The sequence below is a fragment of the Microcaecilia unicolor genome, chromosome 6, assembly GCF_901765095.1.
Source record: "Microcaecilia unicolor chromosome 6, aMicUni1.1, whole genome shotgun sequence".
Taxonomy (NCBI): Eukaryota; Metazoa; Chordata; class Amphibia; order Gymnophiona; family Siphonopidae; genus Microcaecilia; species Microcaecilia unicolor.
The window spans coordinates 318,760,193-318,782,060 of NC_044036.1; the positions used below are offsets into that span (position 1 = coordinate 318,760,193).

Below are 21,868 nucleotides of genomic sequence, written 5' to 3' on the forward strand. Positions count from 1 at the left end.
CAGTTATAGAATTTAATTGCTCCGTGATTAAAGCAAAAGAAGCGACGTTCTCAGGTTTGCCTCTTGTAGTTTTAACCGGCGATGGTGGATCCAGTTTCGATCTTTTTGAGCTGGAACCCATTGCAAATGCTGTTTCAGTTTTTGATTGTTTATTACTAGCCATCAGATGAAAGCTAGAAAATGAGGTTTGTAAGTATTCCTTGCAAATTAGAAAGGTTAAATCATGTTGCTAGACCAGGGAGGTGAGGAGCTCCTTAATCATGCTGGCGTTCTGTAACCGCTCTCTAGCGTCCCCGCACAAGATCATTTTTAACAGTTACAAAAACTCATTGTACAGTGCTATAAGTCATCTGTGTTATTATTATCATAATTGTTTTAGCTTGTTATCTCAAACCTTAGCAAGTATGTAAGGTACCTGCTACCTTAGCTAAATAATCAGCCATTTTAAGTTCAGTATAAATTATCCTGGTGAGGATTTGATCTCCTTTAACCTCGGGATGCTGAAATTCCAAAGAGAAAAAATCATTCAAAAGTACAAGGCATTGGGCTTTATCTTTTGTTTCCTAAGACAAGATGTAAACTTCCAGGAGGCTGGCAACTGAATGCATCCGATAGAAAATCCCAAAGGGCAGGCCGATGTTAACAATGGCAACCCACATAGATTTTCCATAGAACTTCAGCTCCGTCTGGGTGTCAAACTGTGGCCGAGCACCAAATGCCGGCATGATCCAGAACTGTGAAAACAAAGTAATGTGTTATTTCAGAAGCTATGTTTTAGGAAACCATGTATGAGATCACAATGGTGCAAAATAATTCTGGAATCTGCTTGCAATGGTAACCAGAACTATGAATTTCTTACTATTTAAGGGTCAGGGTTATACATTTGATATTCTGCCTTTCTGCTGTACAGCCAATGTGATTTACTTATTATATACAGGTACTTTCTCTGTCCCTAGTCGTCTCATGATCCAAGGTGCAAATTCTATAAATTGGTGCCATAAGTTTTTTTTCTTCTCAAGGTGAGTTACATTCAGGTACATGGGGGTCCCTGGATGGCTCACAATCTAAGTCTGTACCTGAGGCAATGAAGTGTTAAGTGACTTACACAAGATTACAAGGAGCAGCAGTGGGATTTGAAATGGCCACCTCTAACCTCTAACCACTAGGCCACTCCTCCATGTAGAATCTCAAATAGTAGCAACAGAATTTCAAATAGTAGCAACATTCCATGTAGAATCTCAGATAATATCAACATTCTAGATGGAGTGGCCTAGTGGTTAGGGTGGTGGACTTTGGTCCTAAGGAACTGAGTTCAATTCCCACTTCAGGCACAGGCAGCTCCTTGTGACTCTAGGCAAGTCACTGAACCCTCCATTGCCACATTGAGCCTGTCATGAATGGGAAAGCACAGGGTACAAATGTAATAAAAAAAAATAGTAGCAATTCCATGTAAAATCTCAAATAGTAGCTACAGAATCTCAAATCATTTATTTGGATTTTGCTCATACCTTTTTCAGTAGTAGCTCAAGGTGAGTTACATTCAGGGACACTGGGTATTTCCCTGTTCCTGGAGGGCTCGCAATCTAAGTTTGTACCTGAGGCAATGAAGGGTTAAGTGACTTCCCCAAGATTACAAAGAGCAGCAGTGGGATTTGAAATGGCCACCTCTAACCACTAGGCCACTCCTCCATTCAGTGTCTCAATGCCATGTGCTTAGTGCCAATTCTATCATAGCTTCTTGGCACTGAGATTCCATTATAGAACACTAGCATAAGTGGGCATTGGAGCACCTAAAGTTAGGCACCAACATTTATGCCAAGTCATTGGCAGGTGCCTAACTGTGCCCTGAAGTGCACCTACCTTCTAGTATTCTATAAGTTACGTGTGTATCTCGGAGACACACCCATGACCCCACACATACTTTGCCCATGTTTAGGCCCCTTCCCACTTATGTGCTAAGTGATGTAGTAAATTTAAAACAAATCGGAGAAAATGTTTCTTCACCCAACGCGTAATTAAACTCTGGAATTCGTTGCTGGAGAATGTGGTGAAGGCGGTTAGCTTGGCAGAGTTTAAAAAGGGGTTAGACGGTTTCCTAAAGGACAAGTCAATAAACCGCTACTAAATGGACTTGGAAAAATCCAAAATCCCAGGAATAACATGTATAGAATGTTTGTACGTTTGGGAAGCTTGCCAGGTGCCCTTGGCCTGGATTGGCCGCTGTCGTGGACAGGATGCTGGGCTCGATGGACCCTTGGTCTTTTCCCAGTGTGGCATTACTTATGTACTTCTATGTTACAGAATAGTGTTTAGCACTTTTGCACATGATTGCCAGCTACTGGGGCCAATCAAGTGTGTAAAATGCTATTATTATATAATGTATGTGCACAGTTGCTCCCAAATTCTATACAAAAGGGCTAAATATTGTGCACACAAATTTGGGCATGCACCCAATTTGCACATGCAATTTAATTGAATAACAAGTTCAATGCTCCTCCTGTGCATGCTGACGCTCCTTTATGTGAAACTGAGAAGGAGCGTCAGCGTGCACAGGACAGGAGGAGCAAGAAGAAAGAAGAGCAGGGCAGCGAACGCGGCTGCGCCGGAGACCGGAGCTGAAGAAGGCTTCAGCTGACGGGGGTTAGTGACCCCCCACCAGCAAAGGTATTTGTTTGGGAGGGGAAGCGGCGAGGCAAGGCGGGGGGACGAGGAGGCGAGGCGAGGTGGTGGGGGGAGGGCGAGGAGGCGAGGCGTGGCTGGGGCGGGCACTCAAAAAGTGCCCCCCAACCTCAGGCTCTGGTCCCCTCCCACCGTAAGTTCTGGCTACGCCCCTGCTTTGAGTTAGGCACTGAGGGCCCAATATTCAAAGGATTTATACACCTAACTTTGAGAATTATGCTCATAAATTGGTCTCTAGAAATTTACTAAGCAGAGTGCATAAGTTTTACTCAAAATTTCACTAAACTCTTAAATTTAGGAGCATAAAAAGTAGGTGGTAACAGGGGTGGATTTAGGGTGTAAAAATGAAATTAGGAGTTCAACACTGATTTTCAACACTAGGCTCATAAATCACACTCATAAATCTAAGTCATTGAATGTCAGGCATAAGTTATGAGCATAGCTTTTAAGCTCCTAAATTAAGATGAATTTTCAGCTGAGAAGTTATGCTTCTAAATTTGCTGAAAATAAGCCATACATTAAGAGGCTAATTTAGGAGCATAAATTTATGAGCTCAGCATTTCTGAATATTGGGCCCAGAGTTATGAATCAGACCCTATGTTGCTCCTGTTTTCTGTTGAAGTAGTTGCTCATTTGATTTACTCATTCCCTCTTCTAGTTTTCACTTAAGGTAGTGCATTTGCTGTTGCAGGCCAAACCTTTTCATTTATTTAGTTTCCTGTGTCATTTATGGGATTTTTTTTGTTTTGTTTTGTATGAGTTTTTATTTTTCTTTCCTTTCAGAGGCAATATTGTTAATCGTGTGCACTATTACACAGCAGTGTGCCTTATAGTCAATATAGGTCACACTGCTGTATTTTTCAGTAGAGCATCTATGGATAACTAGTGCAGAGCAGATTAGTAAGAAATAGTGTGCACTATTGAGCACTAAGGTACACCTATTTGAGCAATAGGGTGCACAATTGAGTGATAGTGTGCACTAGTTGAGCAATAGGGTGCACAATTGAGCAATAGTGTGCACTATTTGAGCAATAGGGTGTATGACTGAGCAATAGGGTGCACAACTGAGCAATGGTGTCCCACTATTTGAGCAATAGGGTGCACAATTGAGTGACAGTGTGCACTATTGAGCAATAGGGTGCACAATTGAGCAATATTGTGCACTATTTGAGCATAGGGTGCACAATTGGTCAATAGTGTGCACTATTTGAGCAATAGGGTGTATGACTGAGCAATAGGGTGCACAACTGAGCAATGGTGTGCACTATTTGAGCAATAGGGTGCACAATTGGTCAATAGTGTGCACTATTTGAGCAATAGGGTGTATGACTGAGCAATAGGGTGCACAATTGAGCAATAGTGTACACTATTTGAACAATAGGGTGCACAATTGAGCAATAGTGTGCACTAGCTGAGCAATCATGCACACTACTGACATTGAAAAAAAAGAAACCCCTAGAAGAAAAGTCCAAAAAGGGGCTATTTTTAATACAAAATCTGGTCACTCACTTGATTGGGGGCTAGCTGCTAATTTTCAGCGGCACTTAACTGGCTAAGTGCCGCTGAAATTTGCGGTTAGCACCTAACTCAAAGCCGACTATGTTGGGGGTTTTCTGGGAGTGGAATCAGCTCGTGGCCGAGTTTAGAACATACATGGTACCACGTAAAATTCTGTCCTATCTTTATTCGCTAGCCCATGTCCGCTTAAGCGCTGAATATGACTTAAGCAGTTCGATGTTAGCCGATTCAAAAATAACCAGATATTCAAAGCCAAAGCCCAGGCAGGGCTCAGTTTTGGATATCAGGGAATTACTCCTCCAGTGGGGAGCAAAACGCTTACTGTTGGTGGCCGAATATCAAGCGCACAGTTTACAACAACAGACTTGCAAAATGCTGCAATTGTTTGCAAAACTTTGCCCTAATTTGTTTGGTCTAAGTTTTAGATAATAGAAAATTCCTTAATACAATTATCTCAAACACTTTTGTTGTCAAAGGCCCCACAAATATATTAGGGGCCCTTCTACTAAGCTACATTAAAAGGGGGGGCGGGCTGTTTTTGATGTGCGCTGAGGTCCCCCTTTTAACTGCAGAGGGTAAAAGGCTGTCTTTTTCTGAGGAAAAGAAATGACCGTGCGATAAGTGAAACACTTACCACGTGGACATTTTCTTTGGGGGGGGCCCTTACCACCACCCACTGAGATGGAGGTAAGAGCTCCCATGCTAACTGGTGGTAACTGGATAGTGAGCAAGTGCTGCCCAATTACTGCCGGTTTAATTCCGGTGATACAAAAGTAGGACATATTTTGGTAGTGCCAGAAATGGTGCACACTAGGGGTGGGAACTACCTCTGGGTTACCGCAGGAGCCTGGCGGGTAAGTTCCAGATTGGTATGCGGTAAGCCCAAGGGGGCTTACTGCCGCTTAGTAAAAGAGCCCTCAGATTGGTATGAGACACTGTAGTGTATTCAAGGGCATGAAGATAACCCATATCATCGATTAAGTTTTGCAAAATTTTCTAGGTGGGACCTCTGGATAGTCACGAATGTTCAGGAAATGGCCAACCACACTTTCAAGTTAGAAAAGCAAAAAAAAAAGGTTAAGGTATTTTTGGAGTTCTACTTACAATGATGTTACAAAGAAGGAGAAACAAGGCGATCTCTTTCAACAATCTTCCTCCTCCACTTAGCATTCCTGGAATCTATTATAAGAGAGGTTGCGTCCTTGGTGGCTGTCAGTTCCTGACCATGGATCCTGGTATTTAATGAAACATTACCGTTAATAACATTTCCTGAGAGGTTCTCATGTTGGTGTAAAACAGTCCAAGTACATCCTTCTCCGTGAAATGAAGTGGACCTCTATGTTCTTGATGGCAGTCTCAACTGGTTCCTTATGGAGACCTTTCAATAATGAAGACATTCTGTAGAGTGTGTTGTACAATCATCAGTAAAGAATAAGTGATTCCAAGAATGCTCAGGACCTCTCTGGGCGTGCTGCCCACTATGGCTACAATGGAGTAGTAGGAAATACAGTACTGCCCTAAGGCCGCTCCCAGCAGTAAAGCAACATCTAATGTTCTCGTCGGGTTTTTGTGATTGTTCATGCTCCTTTTATCGAACCTATGGATAATGGATCCTCCAAGAAGCTGCAAAAGACATCAGGCTCAGGCAAACTATGTTGAAGATGTAAAACATAGTGAGGGATTGATATATATTGATTTCGGAGTTTACCTTCACTTCATAGACTATGAAGATCGCCAGGCCAACCACAATGATGCTTATCCCTAAGATGACACCTACAAAAAGTGTCTGTAGGTGAAAATTCAATTTGGGTGATGGGCTTGATGGTGTATGAGGCGGCCAACATTCTTCCACATAACATAAGAAAGAGCAGAAGCAAAGAGGCTATACTCAATGTTGAAAGGATACAATAATAATACCCAGACGTGAAGATTGCACAGTTACTGATGCTGCATTCACAGCCATTGGTTGATCCACCTCCTCCAGCTGCAATAAGAAAAGTAGACATACTTTATCCTTATTACTTATCCTTATCCTATTACAACGTTCACTATGACAACATTCAATAACAGTTTTATGATGTGGATAGACAGCCATATAATCTGACTAATGTTTTGATTAGAAGAATGCTGAAAGCTCATCTCTTTAAGCAAGCCTACCCAAATGCCCCAACCTAATCTCGCCAAGTTCCACCCCCAATTCTGTTCTGGCTTAAATACCAACCTCCCATCCTTCTCGTTCCATCTCTCCTTAATTTTATCCCTCCTTACCCTTTTCTCCCAAATTACACTATCCTATCCTGTCTACCCTCTTTTATCCTAGTCATATATTATCTAGCTCAACTTATCATACACTACTAAGCCCAACTTTACATTGTTTTACTACTGTTTTATTAAAATTCTATTAACTTTGTATTTCAAATTACTATGTAAGCCACATTGAGCCTGCATTATGTTGGAAAGCGCGGGGGTACAAATGTAATAATAACCTCTTTGGATAATGAGAAGAAAGTCATTGTTCAGAGTTCAATAACATATGCATTTGATTATTGAATTTTTCAGATAAAATGGTACGTCATTTAGTAAAAAAAAAAATCAACAGGCATGGGAAAGTAACCGTGGCAGGTAGAAATACAACAATACAAGCCTGTGAAAAGTAACCTACGCTGAATGGAAGGCTCAACTCTAACAACAGTGCTAGCTCAAGGATTTATGGTGCTCTGAGCCAAACATAGTAACATAGTAGGTGACGGCAGAAAAAGACTTGCACGGTCCATCCAGTCTGCCCACAAGATAAACTCACATGTGCTACTTTTTTGTGTATACCTTACCTTGATTTGTACCTGTTCTTTTCAGGGCACAGACCGTATAAGTCTGCCCAGCACTATCCCCACCTCCCAACCACCAGTCCTGCCTCCCACCACCAGCTCTGGCACAGACGGTATAAGTCTGCCAGCACTATCCCGCCTCCTAACCACCAGCCCCGCCTCCCACCACCGGTTCTGGCACAGACCGTTAAGTCTTGCCCAGCTCTATCCCCGCCTCCCAATCACTAGTCCCGCCTCCCACCACCGGCTCTGGCACACGACCGTATAAGTCTGCCCAGCACCATCCAAAATGACTTCCTAAGAACATTTGACCTGAAAGTCACAGAGTGGGTATGTGCTTCTCAAAGATCTCAGTTTCACAACAGAGCTATATCAGTACTACAGAACTGCTGTAAGATGCATTGTACGGAAAAAAAAACAAAAAACAATCACTAGGCCCAGATGAAAACGTAGGTACTAATGAATTCAACAGTGCAATCTGCAGTCTGGATTGAGCTGGAAGAGAGTATGCCAGTTTGCATTTAAGAGCCCATTTGAAAAATGGAACTTAGCACTGAAACAGATTTCGTAGTTATTTTTTAATTACATCTCTAAATTCGTTTTGAAAGGCCACTTTGGGCCTGGAGTTAAGGCCAGATTTACCCTTTGCTTTATTGTAATTTCAGGAAACTCTGTGCAAACGGGGAGAAGCTTATTATTTAGAAAAGTGAATGACACCGCCTTATTGCCAATAATGCCAAATCATGGAGTTGTTTTGACCAAACGTGACATGATTTGCTACAACCATTTCTGACAAAATACAAGCCTGTGAAAAGTAACCTACGCTGAATGGAAGGCTCAACTCTAACAACAGTGCTAGCTCAAGGATTTATGGTGCTCTTAGCCAATTGTTGCTCTGGCACTACTGTTTCCTTTAAACTGAGCGGGAGCCTTCCACCTGCAGTTCTGCCAGGGTTTTACTATCACATTTTCAATGGTAAGGGACAGACAAGCTCTGCAGGACTCCAGGAATCCTGCCTGTCCCTAACAATTGAAAACACAGTATAGAAACACCACCCCCTACTGGCAGCAATGTAGGTGGAGAACTCCCACTCAGTTTAGAGGGAACAGTGTCTGGCACCACTACCCATCTGTATCGGCCCTTCTCCCCACCCTCCACCCTCTGGTATAGGCTCTACCAGCTGTTTTACAGTGGTCAGAACATGTTGCTTTGCTCTCACTATTGTGCTGTACCTCATGGTTTGACCACTGGCACTGTCCTGGGTTTAAGTGCGAGAACAGGAAGTACTGTTCTTATATTTCAGTCTGTGGTTGTGCTGGTGAAGAAGAGAACACAATGGTGAAAGCAAGATGTGGAATGCTGACTGAGAAAGAAGCAGCCTTTTTGAGGGAAGAACATCCTTCAGTGCCAAATATCTATTTTGTGCCTAAAGTCCACAAAAGGTTAGACAATCCACTGGGGAGACCAATTGTTTCCACAAGAAATTCTATACTTGAACTGTTGTCAAAATTTGTGGATCAGTTTCTGCGGCAAGAAACATGCAAAATGACATCTTTTTTGAAGGACACATCCACATGTTAAGAATTTTGGAAGGGGTATTAGAGACACCAGAATCTGCTGTTTTAGTTCTGCTGGATGTGACCTTGTTATATACAAGGATACCTCAAATGGGGGTGCTATCAGCGATTGAAGATACCAGAAGTGATCAATGCCTCAGCGAATTTCAACTGAATTTATATTAGAATTAGTCAAATTGGTCATCCAGTGGAATTACTTTTACTATGAAGGACAATAGATTCAAGGAGTGGCCATGGGTGCCATGCTGGCTCCATTGGTGGCCCATAGGCGCCCGGTATAAGAGGCTTGGGGAGGCTAACCAGCTTATAATCGAACGAGAATAACGCCCAAGTTCCGACCTAAATCGGGAGATGGGCGTTCTTCTCACAAAAACAAATAAAGCGGCATAATCGAAAGCCGAACTTTGGACGCTTTCAACTGCACTCCGTCGCGGATGCGGACAAAGTTGACGGGGGAGTGTCGGAGGCGTGGTGAAGGCGGAACTGGGGCGTGGTTATCACCCGAACAGAGATGGGCGCCCTTCGCCGATATGGATGCGTTTGTAGCTAGAATTTAGGGCACTTTTCCTGGACCCTGTTTTTGACGAATAAGGCCCCAAAAAGTGCCCTAAATGACCAGATGAACCCCCAGAGGGAGTCGGGGATGACCTCCCCTGACTCCCCCAGTGGTTCACTAACCCCCTCCCACCACAACAAATGATGTTTCACAACTTTTTACTTTCAACCCTCAAATGTCATACCCTCCTCCCAAGCAGCAGTATGCAGGTCCCTGGAAACAGTTGTTAGGGGGTGCAGTGGACGGTCAGCAGGTTGGACCCAGGCCCATCCCCCCCCTACCTGTTACAATTGTGCTGCTTAATGCTACTAGTCGTCCAACCCCCCCAACCCCCTGTACCCACATGTAGGTGCCCCCCTTCACCGCTTAGGGCTATAGTACTGGTGTAGACTTGTGGGCAGAGGGTTTTGAGGGGGATTTGGGGGGCTCAACACCCAAGGGAAGGGTGCTATGCACCTGGGAGCTCTTTTACCTTTTTTTTGTTTTGTAAAAGTGCCCCCTAGGGTGCCCGGTTGGTGTCCTGCCATGTGAGGGGGACCAGTTGCACTATGAATCCTGGCCCCTCCCACGAACAAAGCCTTGCATTTATTCGTTTTTGAGCTGGGCGATTTCATTTTCCATATCGGTGAAAAGCAAAAAACGCCCAGCTCACACCTTGGCGAATAAAGCATGGGCCTCTATTTTTTTAAAAAATACGGTTCACTCCGCCCCTTCACGGACCTTTCTCGGAGATTACGCCCATGGAGATAGGCGTTTCTGGTCGATTATGCCCCTCTAAGCCTCCCCAGCCACAAGTGCAGCAAGGGCGGGGCAGTGGGGGCCGGAGGCGCCCCGGTGCAGCTCGTGAAGGGGGTGCTCCGGTGCTGCCTTCAACATCCCCCCCCCCCCCCGTCCTCCAACTAGTGTGATCGCTCTCCCCCTCCGCAGTCCGCTCCTGGCTGTCACGTCTTTCAACTGCGAGGCTTCCGGTAACATCAGCATCAGCAATGTAAGCGCTGCGTTCAGCCTGCCCCGGAAGCACTCTCTGTACAGCTTCCCGCGTAGGCGGGACGCAAGGCTTCTGGGCAGGTTGAAAGCAGCGCTTACATTGCTGATGCTGCTGCTACAAGAAGCCTCGAAGTTGAAAGACGTGACAGAAGGTCTCCGCTCCCGATGAGTTCGATTTCCTGGTGCCTCTCAGGGGGATCCCCACGTTGCACATCATGCAGCAGGCTGTTTGGTGCTGTCGCTGGAAACCCCGTTTGATACCAGGAGGAGGATATTGAAGACTGGATAGGAATGGGCACAATCTTCCCAGTGGTGAAGCAAAGAAAGTGTAGTGTGGGGAGGCATGTTCTTTTCCTTCAATTGCTGACCCTCCCAAGAAAAAGTCCAAGAGGTGGATCTGGTGGCCTAACATCCAGTGTATTGAAGGTAAAGGTCAGATGTGACATCTGAAAGTGATACAGTGCGTTTCTTGCTATCAGGATGGTATGATTCTTAAAAACATTGTGAACCACAAACTTATTTATGGCATTTTATCCCACATTAAATGTGAATTAGGGTTGTTTTGTGGCACTACATGAGAATTGTGATATTATGATCCCTTGTTTCATATTTTTGACAGTCTGCATTTCCATATAGGTGGTATATTGGTGTATTAGGGTTCTGCCCAGGGTGTAATATTTATGGTACAGTAAGGCTCTGAGTGTGTTTTTGCACAAAGTTGTCTAGAGAGAATCACTTACGTGGAGAACTCGTTTTTCTTATCGTTGGTGCAGTACACAGCGGTAGACGGAACATTACGTAACGGTCTTTTTCAAGACCTTCTCTTTTGTAGATCCTGTCCGCAGACTTTGCAATTGGTTTTTTTTTTAGTTTGAGACTCCTGATGTAGGCCATCCGGCCGAAACATAATGTTATGTCGAGTCATTTGAGTCATTTTTTATGTACAATTGTTTTATTATTATTGTTTTTAAACTATTAAACGGCATATATTTAGTTTACCCGGTTTCAGTCTTTGGATAGCCTGGCTTATACTCCCACCTTTGCATTCTCTTTGCACAAAGTTGTGCATAGTGTTTTTCAGTTGAGCGATTGTGGTTAGTACATGCTTTGAGCAACCACTTTATTCTTCACATATGATACATATCTAATATCTAAACTTAATAAAAGGTATTGTGACTTTTATTTTTATTATTTATTTTTCTGTGTGTTTTCAGACAATATGGATTTAAGCTCCACCCTGGCCCACCCCTAACCCCGCCCCCTTTAGCCTCCCCAAACAGTTGGACCACCGACCGCCTATGCAACCCTCTATATGGATAGGTAGAGACAACGCAGATATGCAGTTCACATGGCTATCACTCTGTATTAATACAGAAGCAATTTCTGGATATTTTCTTTATTTGGATGGGCAATGCTCTGAATTACAACAAGAGCACTGCCCATCCAAATAAAGAAAATATCATCCAGGAATTGCTTCCGTATTAATACAGTGATAGCCTTGTGAATTGTATATCTGCGATGTCTCTAACCTATCCATATAGAGGGTTTGCTACCAATATCATCTAAATACATTGGAGCACATCACATAGGGAATACATTGATTTCTGGACTTGCTAATTAAGAAGAGAGCTGGGAGATTGGAGACCACATATGCTGAAAACCTGAGGAAAGAAACAAATTATTACAATTGATAGTTACCATTCTTATGCATTAAAATATAACCTCCCTGTCAACCAATTTCTTTGTCTTCGAAGAGTATGCACTACCTTAGTTGAATTTAAGAAGCAAGTGGAACAGATGAAGACAAGGTTTTATGAGAGAGGTTATCCTTACTCAGCAGCCCGCAAAGCTTATTTAAGAGTTAGGTTTGCTAATAGAGAGCTTTTATTGGAAGATCAAGAATGACAAAGGGAATAAAAATGGATTTGTGTCTTACCTTTTAGTGAAACATCTAAACAATTAGTTATTAAGATGCGGTCTTGTTGGCATGTTATGCAACTCCATCCAATTTTTCAAGCCTTCCCTACCATTGTGTATACTAGAGGGAGAACTATTGAGGATAGATTCAATGATCAGAAGTACTCCACTTGGGGGGAGGTTGTAGTGGGATCTCATGAATCAAGTGGCAAATAGTGGTGTTCTAACACAATTGAGGGAGCTGAATGGACAGTACCGAATGGGGGGGAGGGGGAAAGATCAGTGCCTGCTTCTACTCTTCATGTAAGAGCAAAAATGTGATTTATATCATTGTTTGCCCCTGCTCTTTAGTATATGTAGGGAGGAGTAGTCGCCTAATTAAGGTTCGATTAAATGAACATAAATCACGATTAACAACTAAGACATCACAAGCCCCATTAGTCCAACATTTAGGAGGAGTTGGGACATTCAGTGAGTGATTTTCTTAGGAAAGTTATAGATCAGGTAGTAGCAGAGTGGGAGGGAGGTAATATTCCAAGAAGGTTGAATTTTTTAGCACCATGATGGATTTTTGAATTGAACTGGAAATTGAGTGGATGACTTTAATATAGGAGATTTCTGGGAGTTCTGTGATTGGTCTAACATTTAATATATGCAAAATACGTGGGTCATGCGATTAAGTAGGATAAAAGACGAGAGTTAGATGCTGCGGCCGTCTTTAAGCCAGAGAACGGAGGCTTCTTGATGCCCAACGCTGGTAGGCAATTTGATGTAGTTATTTTACTAAGTTGAATCTTGATCCATAGAGTTTACACTAGCGGTGATATCTCTTTGGTTGCAGGAAATTACCTTGATACAGCTATTGTATATAGTGAAACATAGTCTATGTCGGATGACATTCCCGGGGCTGAAATCTGTATACAGCATCTTAAAGATGGGGTGATTTGGTGTTCTGAGGGTTGGGATGATGGGGTGGGGCTATGGGGGGGGGTCGCATCATGCCCACTGGACCACCAGGAATTTGATGCCCCCCAGGGGAGGAGATTCTGGAGGACCTGCGATTCTCTGCACTGTTGCCGAAATAGTTACAGGTTTAAATGCAGGAGAGAGTGCAGTGGCCATGTAGAACAGCATTCTCTGGCTGCTGTGAAGGGTGAACTGGTGAGGCAGGATTTTGGCACCCTTGACTTTTGGCATCCTGAGCCAGTGCCTCACCTAGCTCTTGTTGTAAGCCGGCCCTGCTGTTCTTTTGGGTTAGTGGGTTCTCAAGAACATATTTATTTATTTGCAAAATTTATATTCTGTACTGTTTTGGGGATTCTAGATGGATTACAACATGGTAAACCTATTTCTCTTCTGACTGAAAGTTTGCAGGGATATTCCCTCCACTATAAGATCTTCTTCCATACAGACCCTCTCCACATGGGAAACTTCCCCCACAGTGCCCAGTTGTTAAGCTCCGCTTCTGATTGGTGTGTTTTTCTCTCAGCTGACTTTACTCCTCTTCTCTGTAGTCAGGCAGAGGGGTGGGTAAAACCTCTGCCTTAGTAACAAAATTCAGGGGAAGCTTCACAGTAGACACAAACTAACTAGGCACAAAGGCTGAGCCCCAAACAAAAACACAGCTTCTTTCAGCATGAACCGATCTCCCCACACACTCTAAGGGTCTCTGGCATATATAAGGGTACGAAGAACCATAGTAGCCATCCAAGCAGGGGATGAATGGCTGTGGCAGAATGGTATATACTTCCTTTCTACACTGGGTTGGTATGGTCCTTTAATTGTAAACGTATTGGGCTAGTGAGGGTCCAGAAAGGATACTTACATTTTTACTTCTCGCCAGTAGCGTAGCCACAGGTGGGCCTGGGTGGGCCGGGGCCCACCCACTTAGGGCTGAGGCCCACCCAACAGTAGCACATGTTTAACGGTAGCTGGTGGGGATCCCAAGCTCCGCCAGCTGAAGACTTCCCCCTGATGGTAACGAAAACGCTACTCCCCAAAATACCAGCACCTGCACATGCTCAGTTTTCAGCACATGCCTGCTGCAGACTGCCAAGGTGGAAAGAAGCGTTTTCCTGCCAGCTAAGATATTCTTTGGTGGTGGTGGGGAGAACACTTCGTGCCCACCCACTTCTTGCTCTGGCCCACCCAAAATCTGTTGTCTGGCTACGCCCCTGCTTCTCGCTGATGTCCCTCTCTCCGCCTGTCCCAGTTCTGCCCTTGGGAATGAGGTACAATGGCAGCGACACCTGCCTATCTTTTCATTTCATGGTACTTATGGAAATAGATTAGCGGGCCTTGCCTGTACCTCGGAAACCCAATGCTCTGGTGACGTTTCCGAATTCAGTGTGGTTCTTCTGTGGTTGCTCCTCTTCTATCATTATGTTGGTCTGATGGATTGATTCGTCTGCTATTGCTGCCATCCACAGTGACAAATTTGTTGTCAAGGCGAGCATCAGACCACACCTGTCAGGGTGAGCAGAGAGAGAGAGAGAGAGAGAGAGAGAGAGAGAGAGAGGTAATCATGCTCTAGGTTACTTCTAATTGCCCTTCTGTAATATAACTCAAGGCACCAGGATTTGTTTCCGCATTCTGGGTGTGACTTTATAAAGTCTTTTTCATGCTCTGTGACCTTTCATAAAATACCAACTGGCATAACACCTTGACAAAGAGGTGTAGCCAGGGGCACAGTTTGGGTAAAGTGCAGGTGGAGTTTGGAAGTGCACATGTAACAGTTGCGAATATTTATTTATTTTATTTTATTTATTGCATTTGTATCCCACATTTTCCCACCTCTTTGCAGGCTCAATGTGGCTTACAATACATCATGAAAAGTGGAAAGATATAAGAAAATATACATTTAATATAACACAAGGATCTTGAGTAACATGATAACGATAAAACATGATAGAAGTTTGACGAGTAAATACTGTAAGGCAATTCTGGATATATGTATAGGAGTTCATATTTGTTGATCTTTGTGGTGTGCCTTGTTGAAGAGATGCGTCTTCAATAGTTTGCGGAAGTTAGTTAGTTCATAGATCATTTTAAAGTTGCGCGGCAGCGCGTTCCAGAATTGTGTGCTCAGGTAGGAAAAGGTTGACGCATGCGTTAGATTATATTTTAGACCTTTACAGTTGGGGAAGTGAAGATTAAGGAACGTGCGAGTATACTTGCAAATTTGTGCACAACCATTTATACCTGCTCTCGGGCACGGGAGTATTCGATAAATCAAATTAAAGAGACCTGATTTTATAGATGTGGGGATCATTCCATATATACCACAATTATCTCCCAAACATCCACTCTTTTATTTTCTATACGTATATTCAATCTGCTTTCAAGAATGCACTAAAGAAACTTTTTATTTGTATATCTATATGGGGATCATCAGAATCTTCATCAGCAAATCCCTTGCGGGCACAGCATCCCACATATTTAGGGCGCCATGTAACTCCTCATAGATCTACCCAATATTATCCATTTTTTCTTTTCTTTTCTTTCTTTTAAATATACATAATCTTCACTTAACAATTTGAACAAATCCTGAACTTTTCACTTTTACTTATAAGTAACAGAGTACTTAGCTTTTTAGCAGCAATTTTTGCAAACGAGCCAAACCTCTGCCAAACCTCGGGCAGGGGAGGGGGGACATGTTCACACCTGCATTCAAGTACTTCCTACCTGGCCTCACAACAGGTGTTGTGTTATAAAATTACTCTCTCTATGTCTGGGATTTTAACGTCATACCAATTATTATTTCAGAAATATTGGAGTCCATTCCAATACATCAGTAGACACAGATTCAACTTGCGAAGGCTGGCAGCTGGCTGTATCTTCTGAGATACATGTTTTGTTGAATGGACATTTTAGCTCTTTCATTTTTGTTTTATAGTAAAGTGAAGGGGGTGTATATTATTGCCTTTTTGATAAAGAAGCAGGTCTTTTCTTTTTCAAAGTTCTGAATGGTTTAAGAGGAGTTTCTTTCTGATCAATGATTATATAATTCCAGCCCTAGTTATATTTTATATGTTGAGTTTGTGAACATTTTAAGTGAAGTCCTTCTCCACTTCGATTTTTAAAAAAAGATGTTTGTATTATTGGCTCATTGGAAAAGCTTTGTGCTCCTTTTATGGTGTAGATAGATTTTGAGCTTATTACATACACCTATTACAATGTAATGCATTTTTTTGTTTGAAATGCAGGGCTGATAATAAAATGTATGTTCATTTTGGGATCTGGTCCCCAGGCCACACATGAAGCCACTATCCAAGATTTGCAATGACAAATGCTTATTTTCTAATTCATGGTGCTCTACCAATGGGTAACAAAGGGACCCTTTTACTAAGCTACAGCAGGGACGCTGAGAAGGGGGTATGGAGTGGGGGCAAGATTCCCCTGGGTCTGGTCTCCAAGGAGGCCCAGCACCGGCGATCAAAACAGACTGCTCTGCTGGCCCCAGGTCCTTCTTCCTGCCATGTCCTGCCTATGCGGAAACAGGAAGTTACTGCACAGGAGGCGGGACACGGCAGGAAGAAGGACCTATAGCCGGCAAAGCATTTGCTGCTGTGGGAGGGGGTGGGGGGAGCAGCGGCAGTGGTGATGGGATGGCAGAGGGGCCTTGAAGATTGTTTGTCCCAGGCCCAGCTTTATCTCTCAGCGGTCCTGAGCTACAGTAAATGCTAGCATACGCTTACTTCAGCTTACAATGGCTTACTGCGGACAGGCATCTTGCAGTATTTTCCAAATCAGCATATACCAACTGTACACTAAAATATATTTTAAAATTCTTTGTTAGAGAGTGCGCATCTGGGAGGCAGAGAGCGGGCATTCCTGCTCTAGTCCGTTAGCACAAGTACACTACCATGTAGTAACTGGTTAGTGCAGGGTTACTGCATGAGCCCTCACCGCCTACAAAATAGGCAGCGATAATTGCTCATGTGGTAATTCTTTTCAGTGACTGTCTGCTAATGGTAACATTACTGCATGGTCATCAATAGAAAAAATAGAAAATTGGCCATTTTTCCCGACTATGGTAAATATGGCCTTACTGTGTGGGAAAAACCTGTGTATGGATGCGCTAAGGCCATGTTTTACCACAACTTAGTAAAAGTACCCCAAAGATAGTAAGATAGCAAATGATGGCACGTAAAGACCAATGGATCTTGCCAGGTATTTGTGACCTGGATTGGACAATGTTGGAAACAGGATGCTGGGCTTGATGGACCTTTGGTCTTTCCCAGTATGGCAATAGCTATGTACTTATGTAACTTGGTCAACTCTAGCCTGCCCAGTAGGTTGACTAGAGTAGAACCTGCCACTCAATACAGAAGGTGAAGTTACCTCCTCTGTGCCTTTGTTTAGGGTCGTACCTGCTGCTCCATGCAGGTTACACCCCTCGATGTGGTAACAGTGGTTAGTGTATCTGGATTTAAAAAAGGTTTGAACAAGTTCCTGGAGGAAAAGTCTATAGTCTGCTATTGAGGTAGATGTGGGAGAAGCCACTGCTTGCCCCGGGATTGGTAGCATGGAATGTTGCTACTCTTTGAGATTCTGATTGGACTCTTGCTATTGGGGTTCTACATGGAATGTTGCTACTGTCTGGATTTCCGCCAGGTACTTGTGACCTGGATTGGCCACTGTTGGAAGTGGGATACTGGGCTAGGTGGGCTATCGGTCTGACCCAGTATAGCTATTCTTATGTTCTTATGCCTTTCTTTGAAGTGTGAAAGTAATTTGAGTTTTGCTTTATTCCATCCTCTTGCTACATCGGAATCTTCTGGGTATATCCCACACAAATTCTATCAATGTTTTTGTCTCCACCACCTCCGTAGCAGGGCATTCCAGGCATCCACCATGAAAAAGTATTTCCTGATGCTACTTTTACCTCCGTGCAGTTTCATTTTAAGTCCTATAGTTCTATAGCTTTCCTGTCTTTGAAAAAGATTTGTTTGTTCTTTTGAACACTATCCAGCTTATAATCGAACGAGAATAACGCCCAAGTTCCGACCTAAATCGGGAGATGGGCGTTCTTCTCACAAAAACAAATAAAGCGGCATAATCGAAAGCCGAACTTTGGACGCTTTCAACTGCACTCCGTCGCGGATGCGGACAAAGTTGACGGGGGAGTGTCGGAGGCGTGGTGAAGGCGGAACTGGGGCGTGGTTATCACCCGAACAGAGATGGGCGCCCTTCGCCGATAATGGATGCGTTTGTAGCTAGAATTTAGGGCACTTTTCCTGGACCCTGTTTTTTGACGAATAAGGCCCCAAAAAGTGCCCTAAATGACCAGATGACCCCCAGAGGGAGTCGGGGATGACCTCCCCTGACTCCCCCAGTGGTCACTAACCCCCTCCCACCACAACAAATGATGTTTCACAACTTTTACTTTCACCCTCAAATGTCATACCCTCCTCCCAAGCAGCAGTATGCAGGTCCCTGGAACAGTTGTTAGGGGGTGCAGTGGACGTCAGGCAGGTGGACCCAGGCCCATCCCCCCCCTACCTGTTACAATTGTGCTGCTTAATGCTACTAGTCGTCCAACCCCCCCAAACCCCCTGTACCCACATGTAGGTGCCCCCCTTCACCGCTTAGGGCTATAGTACTGGTGTAGACTTGTGGGCAGTGGGTTTTGAGGGGGATTTGGGGGGCTCAACACCCAAGGGAAGGGTGCTATGCACCTGGGAGCTCTTTTACCTTTTTTTTTGTTTTTGTAAAAGTGCCCCCTAGGGTGCCCGGTTGGTGTCCTGGCATGTGAGGGGGACCAGTGCACTATGAATCCTGGCCCCTCCTCGAACAAATGCCTTGCATTTATTCGTTTTGAGCTGGGCGATTTCATTTTCCATTATCGGTGAAAAGCAAAAACGCCCAGCTCACACCTTGGCGAATAAAGCATGGGCGTCTATTTTTTTTAAAAAATACGGTTCACTCCGCCCCTTCACGGACCCGTTCTCGGAGATTAACGCCCATGGAGATAGGCGTTTTCTGGTCGATTATGCCCCTCTATCATATGTAAAAATTCATGGATGAATAGAGATTGACATTGTATGTACTTGGAGCTTACCTGCTTCGGTTCAGGTGAACTTGGATGCAGTCTTTAGAAGAAACCCACAGAAAGTATGTCTGTTAAAATAGAAATATATATATATGAAACAGGGATGTTTCTCATAGAAACACAGAACATGACAGTAGAAAAAGACCGTAAGGGCTGTCCAGTCTTCTCTTACAAGCCAATAGTCCAGTCTCTATAATCCCTTCTTCTCCCTCAGAGATCCTCAGTGCTTATCTGAATTCAAGTACTATTCTTATTGACTTCACCATCTCCACGGGGAGACTTGATGTGATTTCTTGATTTCATATACCGCATTTACACTAATAGGCACCAAAGCAGTTTACAATGCAACAGAAACAATTACAGTACATCTAACATTTAAAAAATTTAACAAACAAAAAGTGACAGTATATTACTGCAATACCTTATTATCAATTCTCTGCTGAAGAGTTAATAACACATCAAAGAATGACCAAACACGTCTTTCACAGTTAATTCAATTTGCGAAACTGCAGATAATTATCTGCACTTCCTATTTCCTCTGGCAACTGATTGCACAGATAAAGGCCAGAATTACAAAAGACCCTATTTATAGCTGATGACAGCTTCCACAAGTTTACTACTCTTTCTGTAGAGAAATATTTCATTACATTAGTTGTGAGTCTAACACCCTTTCAAGCTTATCCAATGACCCCTCGTTCCAGATCCTCCTTTTCATTGAAAGAGGTCTGACTATACCTTGGAGGAATTTACATGGATATATTGAATATGCTCGACCATATAGGTATTGGGGGCAAAGTATTATCTTGGTTTGAGCGTTTCTTGAATCATAGATCATATAGAGTGACGATGTCAGGAACTCTATCATCAGAATGGATCCCAGAATGTTTCACCATCATTATTTAACATTCTGGTGGCTCCATTAGGCCATAAATTGGAAGTGAGTGGTCTTAAAACATTTATCTACGCAGATGATGTAACCATTTGTATTCCTTTTGCTAATGACATGTGAGATGTGTTAGGAGATATCAAATGTATGTTAGACCTGATGGAATCCTGGGCTATGGATTTTAAGCTGAAACTTAACAGAGACAAGATGAAGTTTATGGTGATAACTATTCAAATTCAAATCAATTCTTGTATACCACTAATATCCCCTTTCCAGGGTTCAGAGCGGTTTACAATCCAGGTGAGACAAAAGCAGATAGTGTTAGTGCGAGGTATGAGAAAATTAGATATTGATGTAATGTATGAGATCAAAAATATTATAAGAACGGATAATGGGTGGTACTAATATTTCTATGTAATACATTTTTTATTGGTTAAACAGAATATTCCCTGGACACAAATATTAAAGTGTTGGGAATACCTCTTGAGCAATATTCAGCGTTTGAACTGCAAGTATCTGCTTTAATGTATAAAGTATTTAGGGCCTCTTTTACCAAACTGCGGCAAAAGGGGGCCTGCGCTGGCATTGTTGCGTGTTTTACACGTGCGCCGAGGCCCCCTTTTACCGCAGCTGGTAACAGGGAAGTCTGGCTTTCCTATATGAAATGGCCAGGCAGCAAGTAAAGCACTTGAGCACGGCCATTTTTTTTGGGGGGGGGGGGGGGGGGGGGGGGAGCCCTTACAGCCACCCATTGAGGTGGCAGTAAGGACTCCTGTGTTAACCCGGTTGTAACGGACAGCGCGCGGCACTGTCCAGTTACCGCTGGGTACACTCCGGCGCTACAAAAATAATACATTTTTGTAGCTCTGGAAATGACGGTGCACTAGGGGTGGGACGTACCAACAGGCTGATGCGGTGGCCCAGCGGTACTTCCGGTCTAGCGAGAGGTAAGCCCGTGTTGGGCTTACCACCACTTAATAAAAGAAGCCCTTAGATTGCTTTGGTGGCTGCGATGATTGAGAGTCTACTTTTCAAAAAACACCTTTTGTATTTTGGTCCAAAGTTTTGTTTTGTCCCAGATGGACTATCGCAATGCTATTTGTGTTGGATGCAGGGAATATATTTTTTAAAAAACTGCAAATGGTACGAAATACCACTGCACATTTGATTTGTGGTGTATCAAGATATGATCATGCTACCCCACTGTTGCAGTGTTTGCACTGGCTACCAGTAAGAGCAGAAGTGGTTTTAAAATCTGTGTTTTTGTATACCAGGTTGTCTACGGTATGGCTCCAAGCTATATGCGGCCACTGGTTGAGTTGCCATTGCTGAATTTTAAGGAGAGGCTGAGAGCTCATCTAATACTCCATCTCCTTAGCTGTAAGGTGTGGTCTTCAAATCATCCCATACTGCAGGTTTTCAATACAACAAGAGATGCATTACATACGTTATGATTTATCGTACAAGAAATTTCACAAACAAATTGAAAACATTTCTATACAATACATTTCTGTTGATAGATGTGACTTGAATTTGGTTCTTGCAGAAGATATTTCTGATAGTTATGTGTTGAGTATCTGTGCTGTCCCTCTTTTACCTTATGGTTCGTCGATCCATCTATGGGCTACTTCATCCCAATCATGTTTCTATAAGTTGTACTTATATTTTCACTCAATTTATGTAAGCCACATTGAAACGAGTTTCCAACTCAGATGACCGTGGGGTATAAATCCAATAAAAAGAAAAATGAAAAAGAAATGAGTAGCCTAATGGTTAGTGCATTGGCTGAGAACCCAGGGTACTGGGTTCAATTCCCACTGCACCTCCTTGTTACCCTGGGCAAGTAATCTAATCCTCTATTGCCCCAG

General features: G+C 43.3%; 1 protein-coding gene across 1 annotated transcript in view; it reads right to left on the reverse strand.

Moving 5' to 3' along the window:
- Positions 1–563: 563 nt before the first annotated feature.
- The window catches only part of LOC115472562, a 122,919-nt gene continuing 101,614 nt past the window's right edge, over positions 564–21,868 (reverse strand). The window contains 9 exon segments of the mRNA XM_030206859.1: positions 564–734; positions 5,302–5,346; positions 5,348–5,429; positions 5,576–5,817; positions 5,819–6,006; positions 6,009–6,104; positions 6,107–6,175; positions 14,369–14,526; positions 19,124–19,182. Coding sequence (XP_030062719.1) covers positions 564–734; positions 5,302–5,346; positions 5,348–5,429; positions 5,576–5,817; positions 5,819–6,006; positions 6,009–6,104; positions 6,107–6,175; positions 14,369–14,526; positions 19,124–19,182 — 1,110 coding nt within the window.